At 32.9% G+C, this 19,094-nt stretch overlaps 1 protein-coding gene across 16 annotated transcripts in view; it reads left to right on the plus strand.

Annotated features, from left to right (window-relative positions):
• The window catches only part of Mettl25 (methyltransferase like 25), a 244,640-nt gene that overhangs the window by 62,612 nt on the left and 162,934 nt on the right, over window positions 1–19,094 (plus strand). For 8 of the 16 annotated variants that reach the window (XR_015443630.1, XM_087192796.1, XM_087192803.1 and 5 more), the window contains 3 exons: window positions 3,620–3,714; window positions 6,036–6,065; window positions 10,118–10,191. Coding sequence is in view for 11 of the 16 variants with exons in the window: in XM_087192796.1 (XP_087048922.1) it covers window positions 3,620–3,714; window positions 6,036–6,065; window positions 10,118–10,191 (199 nt within the window). In the remaining 5 variants the exon portion in view is untranslated. Of the gene's footprint in view, window positions 1–3,619; window positions 3,715–6,035; window positions 6,066–10,117; window positions 10,192–15,405; window positions 16,677–17,328; window positions 17,387–19,094 lie in introns of those variants that run through there. The other 8 variants (XR_015443631.1, XR_002390137.2, XR_002390138.2 and 5 more) reach the window with 3 other exon arrangements.

Genomic DNA, 19,094 nt, shown 5'->3' on the forward strand with positions numbered 1-19,094 from the left:
ATATAAAATAGCATATTATTTGCATATAGACAACATTTATCATCCCCTATACTTTAAATCATCTGTAAGTTACCTTATAATACTTAATATAATGTAAATGATTTGTAAATAGTTGTACTGTTTGGGGAATAATGACATGAAAAAGGTATCTGTAATGTTTCTATGTTGTAGTTTGTTAAATCCATGCATTCAGAATGCAGAGAAACGCAGAGATTTGGAGGGACAACAGTATTCTCATGGCTTGCTTTCTCATTTAATTCTCTTTTCAAATATCCATCTTCAAAAATTACTTCTTTATTAATTGGGGCATAATTATTCAACTACTGTGCTGTGGGCTTTTTTTTTACCACAATGGTCACAGCAACTTTATTCATAAACTTCTCTAAATTAAATTTATAATTCATTATTTATAAGTCCCAAATGGAAACAACTGAAATGTATATCAGAAGAAAAATGAATAAAGACATTCTGGTAGATTCTGCCATGTAATACTATTAAACTCACTGATAGAAGTAACAACAAGAATGAGTTCCCAAAGCATTAAACTGAGCAAGAGAAATCAGAGACAACATGGTATTTACTGCATAATTTCTTCTATGTGAAGATGAAGGACAGGTAAAACTATTCTGTGGTGTTAAACTTCAGAACAGTCACTTTTTTTTTTCCCCTTAAATTCTTTTATTGGTACATTTTAGGTATACAATACATTTACATCTATCATTGGGTGCTTGTACCTGTACATAATGTGTCTTGGTTCTTATTTTTTTCCCCATTACCTGTGCACCCTTCACCCCCACCACCCTTCCCTATTTACATAGATTTAGTTTCCATTTTTTTTCTTTTCTCATAATTTTTCCTTTCCCTTTTTTCCTTTCCCCTTCCCCTCCCACCACCCCTACACCCTTGGACCTTTTCCTATTTCAGATTATCAGTTATTCATTTTAATCATTTTAATCCTTATTTACATTTTCAGTTTCTCACACTAGAGAAACTATTCGGTATTTACACATGTGTGTCCTGTTTATTTCACTTGAGAATATGGCCTCAATATGCACCCATTTAGCTATAAATGTCTCTAGTTTCTCATTCTTTATGGCTGAGTAGTACTCCATTTTATTTAAAAAATCCCACATCTTTATCCAGTTTCCAGTTATGGGCACTTGGGCTGCCTCCAAGCTTTAGCTATTACAAACTGTGCAGCTATAAACATGGGTGCACATATATCACTGTGGTATGACTCTTTTAATTCTTTTGGTGAGATACCCAGCAGAGGAATAGCTGGGACCTTTAGCCCTAGTAATAAATGAGACCTTTAGTCCTAGTTCTTTGAGGTATCTCCATACTGATTTCCACAGTGGTTGCACCAGTCTGCACTCTTACCAACCATGGAGAAGGGTTCCTTTCTCTCCACACCCCCGCCAGCATTTGTTAGTGGTTGCTTTCTTGATAGCAGCCATTCAAAAATTGGCCATATCCTAAGCATGCTTATCTATTAAAAATTTAGAAGCACAATAGATTCAGAACCAAAGTAACAGTGATGTAAGGCAAAAGGGTTTGGTTTCAATCCAGAACTAGACAGTTAGAGCTGCTTTGGAAGCCATCTACTAAGAAGCCTTCTAAGAAATGAGGATTCATCTACTTTGTTGTTCCAAAGTAGATGTTTACATGTTGCTTTTGTTTACATGGTTGTAGTTGACCTACTACCATGACCATAATCAAAGACAGAATGAAGTAAGGGCATGGGGATTGTATAGAAAAGATCACCCCTTTCCTTTAACCATATGATCTTGAATTTGCATACACCATTTCTGCCCCTATCCAGTTGGTCAAAACTTCTGCATGAATGCTGAGAATATAAGTCTTTAATTTGAACAGTGGAATACACTGTTATTATAAGGAATGAGGAGAGAATGTATTTAAGGATAGGAAACTAGCTGTTTTATTGGGCAGTACTTTTTCTAAGCTCTAGGAATAAAATAGCACATTCTCATCGCTCTAGCTGCTTACAGAGTTTTTACAGTAAGCTCTGGCTTACTGTAACCCTTGCATTTAGCCATAATCATGTCTTAGTTAAATTGTTTCAATAAAAGTCAAACTACTATTTCCCAAGTCATCTTGGAAACAGTAGACCAGGCTCCCTAGGACCTGGATAGCCTTACAAGGCTCCATGAACCCTGTACAACTGTAAGTGAAATTGTTTGTAAATGTACATTTATATAGCATAATAGTCATGATCATGAGTCCTGGAGTCAAACTACCTGAGTTTGATTTCCAGATCTATCATGTGCATTGAGAAATTTTCTTATGCTACCTATGATTAATTTCCATACCTGAAACATAAAAATAATAGTATGACTAGTTCACAGAATTTCTTTGGGGAATAAAATGAGTTAATATATTTAAAGCACTTAAAGTGCTGTATATGTCTTAGCATTATTATTATTTGTATTCCTAGAGGGATCCAATTTTCAGTCTTAATTGTCAGTAAGGTCTGTTATAAATTTCAGTCAATGCCTTGAAGAAACCTCTTTCACCAGTTTGTGATCTACATTAAGTTCATACTTTAGGTCTGGGGATCTAACTTAGAGGTAGAACATCAGACAAGCATGCATGAGGCCTTGAGTTCAACCCTACACTATAATAATAATAATAATAATAATAATAACAATAACAACAGCAACAACAATAACAGTAAACTTGCTCTTTTAATAAAAAATCGTTTGATCCTCATAGTACCGAAGTTTATTTAGTGGAATACATCTTGCTTGCATTTTATTTTAAAGAGTTTGCTTGTGTCCAGGTTTGCAATTCTATTTTACCTTTTTAATATAATAGGAATTAACATTTATTTCAATTTACTGTTATTACTTTTTTATAAAATTCAAATATATTTTAATTTAAAATAGAAATTGGTTTCTTTTCCTTTTCAAAAACCTGTGGAACTAGTTCTGTATGACAGATATAAATGTCAACAAGCTGCAACTGTAACTGTAGAAGTGAGTTGAGCAATAGATATGTGAACCATCAGTGAACTTTCATTTTTGTCATTTCTTGAGTCATAAGTGAGATTGAGCCAAATTGGATCACAGCTGAAACTATTACAGCCTCTTAAAATAATGAAGAAATAAGAATCTATACAGCTGTTCTTTTTCTAACAGTGGCATAGTAGTAAAAAAAAAAGATGCTTCAGTATTATTAGGAATGAACTCACTGTTCTGTAATAAATTGCCAAATGTCATATTTAATGTCATTTTTTTACAAAGTCAAGTCAACAATGAATTCCCAGTACTTTATTACTTACCTCCTATAGTTATACCAAATTTGAAAAATATTTGCATTTTAAATTGCTTTTACTAAATCTTAAAGAAATTGTTTTGGCAAATTCATTGGTATCAGAAGTAAAGCTTAAACACAGAGCAGCTGTTGTTGAGCAAATACCATTTTCATACCGTGAATATGCTTTCAGTTAAACTGGAATGAACTGTTAAACATCACCACTTCCATGTTTAACTACTGTTTGACTTTTCTCATTGACTCCTTTGCTTTCTCAGTAGATTATTTACTTAAATCAAAGAGGAAGAATTTTATTTAAATAATCCATATTTCTCCCCATCTGCAGACTGTACTGAAGAAAAATGGGGATTTCCAATGTGCCAGTATTTAAAGGAAGAGAGATGGTTCTGTGGCCAGAATGCCAGAATGTCAGCATGTTTGGTACGTTATATTTTTCCTAGAATAAAAGCAGATGCAGATGCAGATGCATTATACAGATGCAGAATTTGTTATTTTTGGCTTATACCAGACATTAAACTCCAAATTTTGGAGAGCACCATCCTTAATGCTTTTGTATATTGCAGATTATGAGAAAAAATGATTGTAATTTCAAACGTTACCCATTGCACATGCAGTGTCTTAACAAATATTTACATGTAATTAATTGTATAAAATGTACCAAAATTTAAACACAAAATCAGTTTAGTTCTTTATATATACCCTTATGGCACCTTTGTGTTTGTAGAAATCATTTGATCTCATAATTTTTTACAAAATGGAAAAATATAATTAAGCTACCTGGGATATAAACTACCTAGTTAAATAAAAACTTTACTATGGTTGATTTGACTAATGTTCTTAGACCTAGATTAATTCATGGTGCTCTTTGTTCATGACACAATGTTGGTTTACAAAAGATTGTATGAGTGGGCCGGGGATATTTAGCTCAGTGGTTTTGCCGCCTGGTGCACAAGTGCAAGGACCTGAGTTCAATCCCCAGTACCAAATAAAAAAAAAAAAGATTGTATGAGTGATTGTGATCAGAAATTTAAATATTGCAGTTATATTGGATGAATAAATCTACAGATCTAAATTGTAGCATGAAGACTATAGTTAATTCTACTGTATTATACATTAGAAATTTTCTGGGAGTATACTTTTACCACACACACAAAAAGATAATTATTAAATAATAGATATGTTAAATCACTTATTTATAGTAATCATATATATCAAAACCTGTATATCAAAAATATATAACATATTTATATGTTCATGTATACAATAAGAATTTTTGAATAAAATGTAGCTGGGGGGTAATATATTTAATGCCCAGCCAGAAGTTAAATGAATTCTTTAAGGCCCATTATTTCTATGTTGATTACATAGCAAACCTAAGAAATAGTATACCAGTATTCTAGAATTACCTTAGAAATCTATTTGTGCTCAGATAATACTTTCTGTAGCCCTACTTGATGTACTTTTCTGGAAGTTTGTTTTGTTGCTTCATTTTATATGTAAATGCTGCTTGTTCAGAATCCTGTTAGAATGACAGGTCAATCTTGGAATGATTGCTCTCCACATTGCTGACAGCCAGGTTTATACTCTCCAGGGAAGAAATTGAAATCATCTTTTCTAGTGAAGATGACTATCCTGAGAGAGATAATACTTAAAAGATACTGATTGCAGTGATTTTGCAGTAAAACAGAATAGATCTGTTTCTCTATGGAGAGGCCCACAGTTAGGAGTACTTACTCATAAGCACAATGTTTTCCAATCAGGTTCACGGTACTTCTATTTTAACAACCAGCAGACCACCAAGAATCACTAATTATCTAAGGTTAATAAGATTATATTTTTTAAATTAAAAAAAGCAACTTAGTGGAAATGGAAAATATGCAAAATAAAATAACCTGGAATAACTATTAATATCCTTTAGAAAGACAAAAGAATATATTGTATTCAAACCAAAAATAATTGTGATAAAAATAAACTTGATTCAAAATACAAGAAAAGTTTTTTTGAAATAATAAATCCCATAAATGTAGAATATGTAGACCATTTTCTTTACCTTGACAGCTTCTCATGGACTGCCCCTTTCATTAGCTCTATCCCAGCCCTTGCTTGCCTGGATTTCTTTTGGTACATCTTTGTTCTATAACTGATCTTTTTGAAAAACATTCAGTTTTAGGGGGATTTTGTTTTGTTTTGCTTTGCTTTTTTTGTTTTTTAAATCAGAGGTACCTTTCTGGGGATGCCTTCATTGTAGGTAAAGGTAAGTAGATAAGAATACTAAATAGATAAGGATAGTAAATTTGTTCATTTTGTTAAAGGTTAAATTGCATAGTCATTAAAAATAATAAATATGTTGATATTGTATGTAAATATATTTACATGTCTCATGTATGCACACTAATAGTTTTGGATTTATTTGATTGTTTAACTACATTAAACATGAGTCCAAACTACATCATTTCATTTCTTTCCTTTTTTTTAATCTTTCTGAAATTCAAGGACTATGCATAATTAATGTGTATATGTGTTTGTATATGACACATATCCATTGTAAATTAGCCCTAAATTATACAAGCATACTAGTTAACATTCTTTAATGATATTAACACTTAAAAGTGTATAAACTTACATGTTATCACTTAATTCATCTTTTTAAGTGGGACTGCTATAAACCCTTTACAGTATGTTTATAAATCTTAGAAGACTACATGTATCATCAGTCTTTGTCTCGTTTTCTCTCTTTATAGTCATTGGACCGGGTCGCAGTTGGCCAAGGGGTAAGTGAGAGTGTTTACTGTAATCTAGCTAATTAACACAATAGTTTTTTTTTCCCTCAAGCCCCCTTCAAACTTGACCTGTTGATGAACTGAAAACCTGATGGATTTTAATAAATATCACCTCTACTTGTCACCACTGCATATTCAAATCTATACATGTTCTATGTGTTTACTTTAAAAGTGAAGTGAACTTGCAGAGAAGTAAATTAAGCTTTTAAGAAAGTTTCCATATTGTGCTCTTATACTAGCCTTTCATTTCTTCATATTACATTAAATAGCCTATAAGTATTTCTAAGGAATGTTGTTGCTGACTATAAAGCTTTTATGGACTTAGTTCAACCAAAGATAAACAAGATATAACATTCAGTGTATTCTTTAACTATACTTCAAAATATATATTTCAGTTGATTTTTTTATTTATTTTATTAGTCATAAATTGTAACAGCCAAACAGGCTTCCAAATAAAAACAGAAGTTTAATATATTCTCTAAATATACATATAATTACACTGTCCACCTTATATTCGTGAGACACATTAGGAATTTTTAAGAGATTCTATTAAAGCTTTTCACAAGATGATTCTTATTGGATCTGAATTTTACACATCTCCTTTTTGCTTCTTTTCAAGGAAAGTTAATATTGTCAATTTGAATTTTTAAAAATAAGAATAGCAACACAATTTTAATTTACTGTGTGCTTACCCTGGGCCAGGAACATTGCTAACTACCTTGTATATTGTTGTTGTGTAATTTCTTAATTGTGCCTATCTAAAATTTGATTAAAAACTGTTTTTGCAGGCATTAGAATTTGTTTAACTGTATGGGTTTTAGTGTCAGACTTCTGTTTTGTGTCCTGTCCTCCTTACTTACTGGTTTAGTGACTTTGGATACATAATACATCCTACTTTCTCTGTAGCTTAATTTCTTCATCAGTAAAAAATAGGAAAAATAACAGAACAGGAACAATACTTTTCTCATAGGGTTGTTAATGACTGAATGAAAGAAACATGTAAAATGCTTAAAACAATATCTAACACTTCGTATGTTCTTAGTAAAAAACAGTATCTAGCACATAGTACATATTCATGTACTCAGTAAATGTTAACAGTTCTTTCTATTACAGACATTTAGTAATTGTGATTGTGAAAATAATACTTAAATCTAACACAGGCTTAGCAAAGTATGGTTCAAAGTTTTACTCATCAATTAAGGTAATAAATGCATAGTACTATGAGGTATGTACTATCATCCCATAATACATGAGGAAACTTCAAGGTAGCAATTGCTGAGATTTGAACATGTATCTTACCCTGAAGTTCAAGCTCTCAACCACTATACCATATACCACCTTTGGATCTGGGACAAGAAAGAAATTTTATCATAATAGTGCTTGATGATGTATTTTTTTAACTTTCCAGATGTTTGGCAATATTTCCAGTCAGTGTTATCAATTAGATATTGCTCCAAACTTACATGAGAACTTGTTAATACAGTGGAAATTTAATAGTGTGTTCTAGCTCCCTTAATTGCAGAACTCTGACTTCTAGCTTAGTGCCCTTTCCATTAGACCGGTAAGATGCCTGTCTAATACATATGCATTGAGAGTGTTCTGAATCTCCCATTTTTAACACACATTGAAAGTGGTAAGTAGATTTATGACTTGTGAGGGAAAGTGAATTCTGATCTCTATCTAGTTAATTCCGGAAATAGTCAAGCACGAGCTGCATAGCACAGATTGACTCCCTTCCCACTCACCCCAGTCTGTATTTACTAGGATGGATAGCCCTAGTTATTCCAAGAATGTACATTGGAAGGCGCTTCGTAACTCTCTTCCTTTTCTCTTAGGAAACAGCTGTAAAGCTCTTATTTGCTCAGGGTAACTTGGGACTGATGATTTATTCTGTCCTCTTTGTGTTTCTTTATGCATTCCACTTACATCTGTTCTCTTGCTTAAAATGCATTTCTTAGTCTTTCTGTTGTAATTTTACACTCAGTTTTTCAATAATCTATACATTTATTTATAAATTATATTCACACAATTTTATATAATTTTTCAACAGCATGAGAAAAGTTTTAACTGATTTTAGGAGTCTCATAAAATTAAAGCTTTTATCTATTATAGGGATTCAAACAAAAAGTTAAGATCCTTGTAAACAGTTTATAGTACTAATATTTCACTTCATGGGACAATAGACTTTAAAAAAAGGCCTTGAAGTTCCTTAGAACATTAAAAGTTTAGATTTTAATATATAAAAGATTTTAGCATTTTTTTGAGAGAAATGAAATTTTCAAGGAAATGAAAAATAGATGATAAAGTAGAGATTTTTGTTCTGTAGAAAAAAAATGTTAGTCAAGATGAGAAAATATCAGTGGAAAATATATCTGGAGATAAGCTCTTCTAGATTAAGTGTTTTGATGGTGTAATTTTCAAAGGAAGGAAAATTTTAAAATTAGTAGGTTTTGTTTCAAATAAAGGATTTGCATTTGCAAAGAGATTTTATATAGGTAAATTTGTCTCCATTTTTCTCCATTCTTCTTTGTATAGAAATTGTGCCTTTTGGAGGTTATAAATTTAAGTGTGGGCACTCAAGTATGTATATGGGTCCACTTCCATTGAATTATTTCAGCAGTTGAGTTGGAGACTGTGGTACTCCTAACACCATTTCCTCCTGGAATCAGCTATCCCAGTATTCCCATCTTTCAGAGGGGACATAATTTGTATTCTTTCAAAGTCCTGTATTAAGATGCTGTAAGTCAGATGCTATCCAGTGACTTAAGAGGTCGTTGCCATCAAGACAAAATGGTTAACAACCCTCAGCCCTTAACTTCTGCTTCCTTGCAGTCTCAGCAGCACAATATGGGAACTTGATATTAGATAGGGTAAGGGATAGTAGAGGAGGTTTTCTGTGTGAGCACAGATGAAGTTTTTTTGTGTGCTAACTCCATCTGAATTCAAATATATTAATTCTAGTTGAAAATGTAAAAATAACAATTTTAGACTTCAGAGGAAAATAAAACTTACAAAAGGCTAACTCAGTAAATATGTACATTCCACTTTAAAACTTTGACAGCCATTGAAAATTTATAGTTTCAGCTACTCAGAAACATTCATTATTGTCCTCTGTCCCCCCATGCACATTTTTCTTTTTCTTTTCTGTTTTCATTAGTAACTTTGCATCAAAGCTGAGTTGTTGCTAATATTATTTTGTGTTGAGTGTTCCTGTGCTATCACTATTAAGAGATCTGTGGGGAATATGGGTGGGGTTCTGGTGACTTTTGTCACCAAACTTCTGTTGCTGCACCAAAGTGCTTTTTTCTCTGATAAATATTACGGTGTTTTTTTTTACCCTCTATGTCTGTGAAACTCTTGTGTTTCTATGGGGCCTTTCTCTTCAGCCATTCCTTTTTTCCTTTTGAAAGCATTTGAACCTTTATGGGACACCTGCCATCTCTTCCCTAAAAGTGCTATCTTGCCATGAAATTAAGCTTTTATGTCCTTTCTGCTTTTCAACTCACATTCTTTCTGACTCCTACAGACTTGGGAACCAACGAGGCTGGTCTTACAAGTTTATTTCACAAGTAGATTAAAGAAAAAAAAGGAAAAGGATCAAGGGATAGGGGGAGAGCGGGAAAGAAAAGGAGATGAGAAAAGCAATTAAGATGTGATATGTACATGTAACCAACATCCCACAAGGAATAGGAACATTATGTACTATACACATATACTAATAAACTTTTAAAAAGTTTATTTCTACATTTTTAAACTGATAAGCACCTCAATTGGGGCACTGGCTCATTTTTTATTGATACAACTTTTCTTCCTTATTCACTATTTCTTTTATGGTTTCTTGTTTTCTTATAGAAGTACATTCATGGTGGGAATTAGTCCAGGTTAACACTTTAACCTAAAATGAAAATATTATAAAGTCCTCATCTTTGTATAACAGCAAAGTCAGGTTTCTAACATTCGCAGGGGTCTGAACTCTCTATTATTAACTTGATTTTTGTGTTGTATTTTTTCTTATGGTTATATATGTCTGCATTTTTTTTCAGCTCCCTACTGAATCACTGTTTTATCGTGCAGTTCTTCAAGATATTATTAAAGATTGTTATGGCATTACCAAATGGTATGAGGATTTTATTTTCATAAGAATATATTATATTATAAATGAAGTGGTTTTTAGTCTTCTAGTGAACTTATTAGGGATAATTGTTAGTAGTAAAACAAGCTCTGAATTTGAATTAATATAAGTAACAAAGAAGTATGGAGCCTACTCTATCCTAGGCTAGTCATTTTAACATGTGGACTTTCATTATTCCTTGTTTTCCCTTAAACTTTATTTTAGTGCTAAAGTGATACATGCAGAATATACTTTAGAGTTTTTGAGGTATGAAAATGTTATGTGTAAATAATTCAGTGAATATATAGTCTGATAAGTAGGAGTGTATTTTTAGAATATCTCACAAGCAGTACAGTATAAACACTTAACTGATTAGAGTGGAGTAAATGAATTTCAGACACTCAAGTCTCTATTGCTGGGATCATAGCTCTGCATATTGTTTGTTTGTTTCCCCAACTGCTTATACAGAGAGTCAAGGGGTAGGAGAATTGCTTGATCATATTGGTTTAACAACTTCAGTATTCAAGCATACATTTGAAATCTTGGAAGATTTCAGGAGTACATTTTGGGCGGGGTGGGGGGGACCGGGGATCGAACTCTGGACCTTGTGCTTGCGAGGCAGGCAGTGGAACCACTGAGCTAAATCCCCAGTCCTCAGGAGTACTTTTGCTAATTATAATTTTAGGATTTGGATAGCCATTTGATATAATAGTTATTCTTCAAATTAAAATGAATTTTCAGGTTCTCAAAAACTAATCTATACTTATTAACAGAAATAGGATTTTTAGATTAGCTATTTCTAGATGAGAAAAAAGTATTTTTATTGATAGAATTACTACATATAAGTATTGCGTACACTACTGGTCTCACATATCATTTCTATACAGATAACAGCCATATCTTTATCTTAATGTCTAAAAATGAGTTTCTCACATGCTCTTGAAAACGACCTCCTTATATTGAGCTCACACCAAAATGCTAATCTTTTTGAAAAGTAGTAGTCAAAAAATTGTGCAAATTCATATCCAAATACTAACTACCTGCTTTAGACTTTAAATTTGTTCATAAATTTAGTTTTCTTTAAAGACCTCTTAAATTTGTTTCCATTCTTTTTTAAAAGTTTCTGCTCACTTAAAGCTTCAAATCTTTCAAACCCTCTATATTACTACCTTCCTTTGCTTCATAAAAGATAGATAATATTTATTATGTCATCTTTCATTCTAGAACATTATTGATCTTTCAGCCACATTTGACCATGTTGATAATTGTTTTTTCTCTAAAGTCTCTTCCTCACTGTCTTCTATTATGTTGCATTCTTCTGAGTTTCTTTCTCCTACTCCGAACATAGAAGCATCTGCCAGTTTGTAAATGGGCAGATATCAGCCAGTGAACAGAAAAGACAGGCAAGAGCGAGCAAAGCTTTCAATGCAGTGATAGTTCTAGGGAGACAAAAGTTAAGAGTTTGTGGCCTGCCTAGGATAAAGACTCAGGTGTAGTCCAGATAAAACACTCAGAGTTAGGTCTCTAAAGGTTCACACTGTAAAAGTGAGAATGAACTGAAATATAACAATGTTGATATGAACTACAGCCACACTTCAGATCATTTCAAACTGTGATAAAAGTATTTCACATTATTGTTGCTGCTGACTTATCTGCAAGAAGCAAATCCTCTCTGGACAATAATTCGATGTTTATAAAAATAGGTGTTTAGCAGATCTGGGGAAAGGCTTAAAATAACTGCACTGGAGAGACTTCCACACTGGGAAAATGGAGTGGATATACTTTTCTTTATTTTTTATTGTTTATTATTTTTATTTTATTTTATTTTTATTTTTATTTATTACAACTGAAGCCTCTGAACACTATATATTAAAACAAACAAAGATTCTGAATGGTAGACAGAATAAGGCAGGCTGGTTAGGAATCTTAGGACCCAAGAAACAACACAGTATGATTCCCCTAGGATTGGGATGGGGGTAGTTGTTTGCTTTTGTTTCTCTCATAAACTAGAATTGGAGCTTGAAGCTACCAGTCTATAAACACCAATGAGAATAAACAACAACAAAAGATTCTAAACAAAAGGCTTCACTCTACCCAAAAATTCAGGGAAGGGGCAGCCCCAGGAAACCTTTGAGACAGAACTGCCATATTCTAGCCAAAAACACAAAAAAAGATGGCATTCTTACCCATGCCAACAAAGGCCAAGGAGAAAGCTTACCCTTCCATCCTTACCAGCTTACAGAGTCTTCCTTCCTAAAAACCCCTTTTTGTTGGGTAATAGAGAAGGCTGAGTAGAAAACTGGCAATTTCTTCCCCACCACATAGTAAAAAGTACCCTGCCCCCCCACCACAATGTCATAGAGACTATGTGAGCAGCTTGGTCTTCCACCCAGCAGTAATAAAGCTCCCCCTTTTTCTGTCAGAGAGGGCCTAGTAGGGAGTCAGGACTTTTAGCATTGTCCAGCAGTAACAAGAACAGCTCTGCTGTGCTATCAGTGGAGATCATGTGGGAAGCCAGAAGTCCCAGCAATAATAAGGACCATCCCCTACTGGGCACCTTGGGTGTCAACAGAGGCTGACTTTACATATGTTTATAGCAGCATTGTACACAAATGTTGATAGCAGCTTTATTTCTGTTTGACCAAACTGAAAAACAACTCACATATTTCAGCGGGTAGATAACTAAACAAGCAGGATAGTTAGATTATGATAATCCATTCCACAGAATACTGATCAGCAGTTAAACACAGTGAAATATCGATACAACAACCTCGATGAATCTCCAGAGAATTATGAGTAGAAAGGAAAAAAAGTCAATCCCAAAGGTTATAAACAGTGTGCTTCCATTTATATATGTTCTTGAAATGACAAAAATTATTGGTTTCTGAGGGAATGAAAAAGAGTAAAGTGGGAAGAAAGTGAATGTGGCTATAAAACAGCAAATTAAATGACTTTGTAATGATAGAAATTCTCTGTGTCATGATTATATCTGTCAGTATCCTAGGTGTTACCATCATGAGATATCCTGGGAAACTTGATGAAGGATATACAGATTTCTGTTCTTTCTTACAATTGCATATGATTTTACGATTATCTAGAAAAGTTTAACAAAAACAAACTGTGCTTGGTATGTAGTGAATCAAAATGCACAAAAACCCACGTGATAATTTTAAAACAACAATAAAATGACCAAAACTAAGAAATAAGCAGATGGTTTTAACACATCATAGAAACAGCTAAGGAAATAGTTAACTAAAAGATAGGTAAGAAGAAAATACCTGGAATAAAACATCAAACAGAAAGATGGAGAATACAAAATAAGATTTGTCACAGTCTGATGGTGGAGATGCAGAGGATGAAAGCTTCAGAGGATCTGCTTCACTGAGACTCATCAACATGAGACAATCTCAGGAAAACAGTGTAGCTGAGAAACTTTTGGCCTTTTATTTATAACCCAAGGACTTGAGAACAAGGATGCAGAAGAAAAAGATTTGTGTAGGAGTTTTGATCAGGGGACAGGGAGGAACAGCATAGTCTGCTACATGACACATGTTGGCTTAACCTAGGCGAGCTTACTGGAGCAAGAGGAACAATGGCTGGAGCAAAAATCTCTGAGAATAACTTGTTGATACCAGAGCTTATTTATGAGCCACAATGTTTTAGATATTTGTGAATTTGGTTATCACAACTAAGTGGGAAGAAAGAAAACAAATACTTTTGATCTAACTTTGTTGATCATTGGAAAAAAGGACTAGATAGTAAAATAGTAGTTAGTTATTCAGTGTACGTATTGGTTTCTTTTGTTGCTAGTGCAAATCACCATAAACTGGGTATCTTAAAATGATGCAAATTTATTATCTAGAGTTCTGGAGATCAGAATCTGAAATGTAATTCAACTGGGCTAAAATCAAGATAGCAACAACCCTGCATTTTTTCTGTATAATTAGGAGATAATCCATTTTCTTATCTCTGACAGCATTAAAAGTTTTTTGCATACTGTGGCTCCTGGCTTCTTCCTTCATCTTCAAGACTAGCAGCATAGCATCTTTCTCAGGCTCTTCCTTTTCTGCCTCCCTCTTCCATTTTAAAGGATTCTAATGATTACATTGGGCCCATGTGCATAATCAAGATGCTGTCCTTAAAGGTAGTGGATTAGCAAATTTAGTTCCATCTGAAACTTTGAATTCCTCTTTGCCATGTAACAAATTATATTCAGTTTCCGGGAATTAAACCATGGACATCTTTCATCACATTTATGTATAGAAAGAGTATCATAAAGATCACTTCTCTGCTCTCCACATGCTGAAGAAAGTTAAATCTGATTCTTTAAACCAAACATAAAAATCAACCCTAGTAGATTAAAACTTAATGAAATTCAGTGCTACTGTACTCTTAAGAGATAGTATTGAATAGTATCTTTTTCATCTTGAGATAGGGGAAAGATTTCTTAAACTACATGTAAGCATGCAAATTTTAAAAGATTGAAATTTTTCAATACATTAAGAACCTTTGCATTCTTAAGTTGTCATAAAGAGTGAAATGAACATGACTGCTGGTCAAAACTAATTCCAAGAGTTACAACTAACGAAAGATTAAAATCCAAATTATACAAAGAATTTCTGCAGGACTGTGAGAAAACTTAACCAAGGTAGGGCCGGGGATTTAGCTTAGTGGTTCACCACCTCCATTGCAAGCACAAGGTCCCGAGTTCAATCCCCAGTACCAAAAAGAAAAAGAAAAAATTAACCAAGGTAAAATTAAAGTAGACAAAAGACTTGATTAGTCATATCACAAATAGGATGTTCAGATGGTTAGACAAGATAGGAATAGATGCTTGGTCTTAATTAGTAATCAGAGAAATACAAACTATAAAAATAAAATGGTGGTTTTTATAATCATTAGGTTAGTAAAAGTTTTAAAGTTTGACAAGATCAAGTGTTAGCAAGAATATAAAGCAGCTACAACTGTCCACATTGCTGGCCTGAAAAAAAAAAAAGTTTAACTCCTTTGATCCAAAGTTAGTGTTAAATGAGAAAATTGAAAATGTATATAATTGATCTCAGCAATTCTACACCTAAATATATATCTTCAAGAAAGTCTTATGTGTTGTCCCACACACTTACACAGTAATTCTCAATAGCAATGTTTCATAACAGCAAAGGTCTAGATACAAAGTTTATTAATATTGTAATGGGTAAATTATATATTCATATATTTCAGTATAAAATACTATGACATGAAAATATGAATTACAGCTACACATATCCATGTGATTGACTCTTGTGAGTATAATTTCATCTGAAGTAAGTCACAGAAAATTCTCTATGTTTCCATTTATATAGTTCACAAACAAGCAAAACTATGTGAGTATGTAGGAGTATAAAATGTGGAAAGCAATCAAGTAAAGCATAAGGATGAGAAACACATCATCAGTATTGTAGCTTCTTATGAACAGTGGAATGGGCACTGTGATGGGGTAAGGGAACAGGAAGAAGTACATAGGAAAATCAATGGACTGCTAGTGTATTTCTCAAGTTTGGTGTTAAGTGCGAGGGTTTATTCTATTGACATTCATTATATTTGTAAATGCTTAGAACTGTTTCTGTTCAATATCAATAAAATTTCAATTTTTTTTTTTTTTTGGTACTGGGGATCGAACTTGGGACCTTGCACTTGCAGGGCAGGTGCTGGAACCACTGAGCTAAATCCCCGGCCCCAAAATTTTAACTGGCTATACTCCAGGTTCAGGTGAACCACATAATATATTCTTAATATCCAGTACAGTAACTTCATTATAGTAATAAGAAAATTTAACAGTTACAATGATTTATTTCATAATTAATCCTTTTCTAAAGGGAATAAAATACCAAAGGAGGAACTTCATGAAGTAAACCTCTATTAAATACTTAGAAAGAAGGCAGGGAAAATACAGTGTATGTATTTTATTTATCTTATTTATTTCTTGCTTTATTATTTTTCTGTGTGTGTATATTGAGGCTCAAACCCCAGTCCTTACACATGCTAGGCAAACATTGTACCACTGAGCTACATCCCCAACCCCTTAATCATTTTATTAGTTTTTCATAATGAGAACTAATATACAACTGTATAAGAAACATGTAAGTTTTCTCCCTTATAATCATTAGCTTCCTAGTATAATTTTAATTTTGATATTGAAACAATCAAATATGAAAATGAAAACTCAGATCTTAAAAGTGGTCTGCAAAACTAAAGCTAATTGTTTAATTTATAATGTGTGGTCAAAAACCAAGCATGGGGCCGGGGATTTATGCTGAGGCAGGAGGACTTCCGTGAGTTTGAGGACAGTCTGGGCTGTATAGTGAGTTCAAGACAGCTAGAACTATGAAGTGAGACCCTAACTCCAAAGGGGGGGAGATATATATGTTATATATAATATATATTATATTATATATATGCTAATATACACTGAAAGTCTTAAAAAATTCAAGGGAACTCCATAACATTCTTCAAATTACTTTTACATTTAAAGATGTAGACTTTATAATTTCAACTTGATGACTCATTTATTATATATATATATAATGTACTTATATAATATAAGAATATAATATATTAATATGTTAAATATATAATTATATATTAATTTAATAATTACATAATATATATTGTTAATATGCAATTACTTATATTAATATAGACTATATTAAATATATGTATATTAACTTATTAATTATATAATTATGTGTTATATAATTAATGTATGTTATCAATATATTACCATATAATATAAATATAGAATATATTAGCATATTGAATGTATTATATATTCATTTAATACTCATCATAATTAATAATATACATTGTCATATAATTAATATATTTGTATATATTATTAATATAGTAATATATTCTATATTTATATTATATATGTAAATGCATTATATATATAAAATAAATGAGTCATCAAGTTGAAATTATAAAGTCTACATCTTTTAAATGTAAAAATAAGTTGAAGAATGTTATGGAGTTCCCTTAAACTTTTTAAGACTTTCAGTGTATATTAGCATATAAAAGGCAAATAAGATAATTAATTTCATAGTTATTTTGTGATGATGAAAAAACTGAATTTTGTTCTGCATTTGCTTGTTTTCATTTATTTAGCATACATCTGCTTCACCACTTCTTGAATTCCCTACGATATTGCTGTTTGGAAAATGCTGTGAGTGAACCATGTTCTTACAGTTGTGTTTTTGGAAAAGCATGTGGGTGGCATTGGATTCACTTGAGTAGAATTTTAATTAGATCTAGCATATTCACTTTTATTAAAAGAAAGAATACTAATTCCTTTTTAGCATGCTGACCATGCTTTATTCTGACTGAGGGCCCCCTTTTAACCTGTTCTTAACTTCACATCATTTAGCTCTCAGTTTGTCACTTTTCTAAGTTGTTGAAAATGTCTGATTATTATTCTTTATATCGCCAAACTAAAATATCTTATTGTGACCCAACCTCTAATACATCACCCCATTCTTCACCCTTGACACCCTGAACAGCTGCTCGCCCACACTGTCCTGGTGCACAGAGTATTCACCATTCTCCGTTCCACTGTTTTTGGACCTTTTTCTATATTCCATGAATGTTTACTTCCCCATTTCTGCCATTCTTGTTTCTCAGAAATTCTAGCAGGTGAAATCCTGAGCGTTCTTCAAAACCAAGAAGACGTGTCGTTGCTCTTTTCCTTTTTGCCCTCTTCCATCTCCCCATAGTATTTTAACTGTGATTCACTACTATTTTTGAATCTCATAGTAAAATTTATTGGGTTTCTACTCCACCACCTTCTGAGCTCCTTGATGGCCAATTTTCAGTCTTATTAAATAAAAAGTTCTTTTGGGGCCCCCGTCCCTCTGTAATTATTGTCTGTATCTATTCTTCATTTCCAACAAAACTGGAAAAAATTTTTTCCTGTTGCCTTCAACCTATTCAATCAGGTTTTTCTTCTGTCACTCCACCTTTCTCAAGGGCACAGATAAACCATGTTGCTGAATCCCATGGTCACTTCTTGGGCTTTATCTTACTTTCCTTCATTAGAGTAACACCCAATTTGCCACCCTTTATTAAAAGGGTTTTTCTCTCAAATTCTAGGGAGACACCTTTTATGATACCTTTTCTCTTGCTTTTTTTTTCAATCTTTTTCTGATTCTTCTTGCTCTTCCAAACCTGTAATTGTTAGAATGCTTTTTAGGCGTGCTGCTACCTAGGTGATTCCATCACATCAACTTGCTGATAACTGCCGAGTCTGTGGTCCCATGAATGACAATCTTATTCTTCCAGTTCAGGCCAAAAGTCCTGAAGGCATCCTTGATTCTTCTCTTTCTCTCACTACCTACTGCCAATCCTTCAGCAACTTTGAAAGCTCTCCCTTTTAAAATATTTCTAAAATTTTACCACTTTTCACCATTGTAGTGCCACCATAATCCTCATAGAAGCCACCACCATCTCTTCACTAGATTATCATCATGATCTCTAAATTGGTCTTCCCTGCTTCTACTTTTTCCCCTAAAATCTATTCACGCTATACAGTAACCAGAGATACCTTATTAATGTTTTAAGCATATTTATTTTAAGCATATACATTTGAGCCCATTTTTATATTTATGAGATCAGCTTCTCTTAATCTTGTAAGTCAAGGTACAGTTTTTTACGATGACCTGCAAAGTCATACCTGATCTGGCTCCTTATTTTTACTCTGACCTCAATTCTGTTCTTTGCTTTGTACCAGATCTATTAATTTCTCGGATATTCTTGGATATTAAAAATGCCAGAAACACTTCCACCTTCTGGCCTTTGCATATGATGTATTCTTTACCAGGAATGCCCCTCCCCAGATACTCACTTGGTGAGCGAGCTCTACTTCTTCCGGTCTTTAC

Source organism: Heterocephalus glaber, unplaced genomic scaffold, assembly GCF_053883595.1.
Source record: "Heterocephalus glaber isolate CG9 unplaced genomic scaffold, H.glaber_assembly_v1.0 deba00001572, whole genome shotgun sequence".
In the NCBI taxonomy this organism is placed as follows: Eukaryota; Metazoa; Chordata; class Mammalia; order Rodentia; family Bathyergidae; genus Heterocephalus; species Heterocephalus glaber.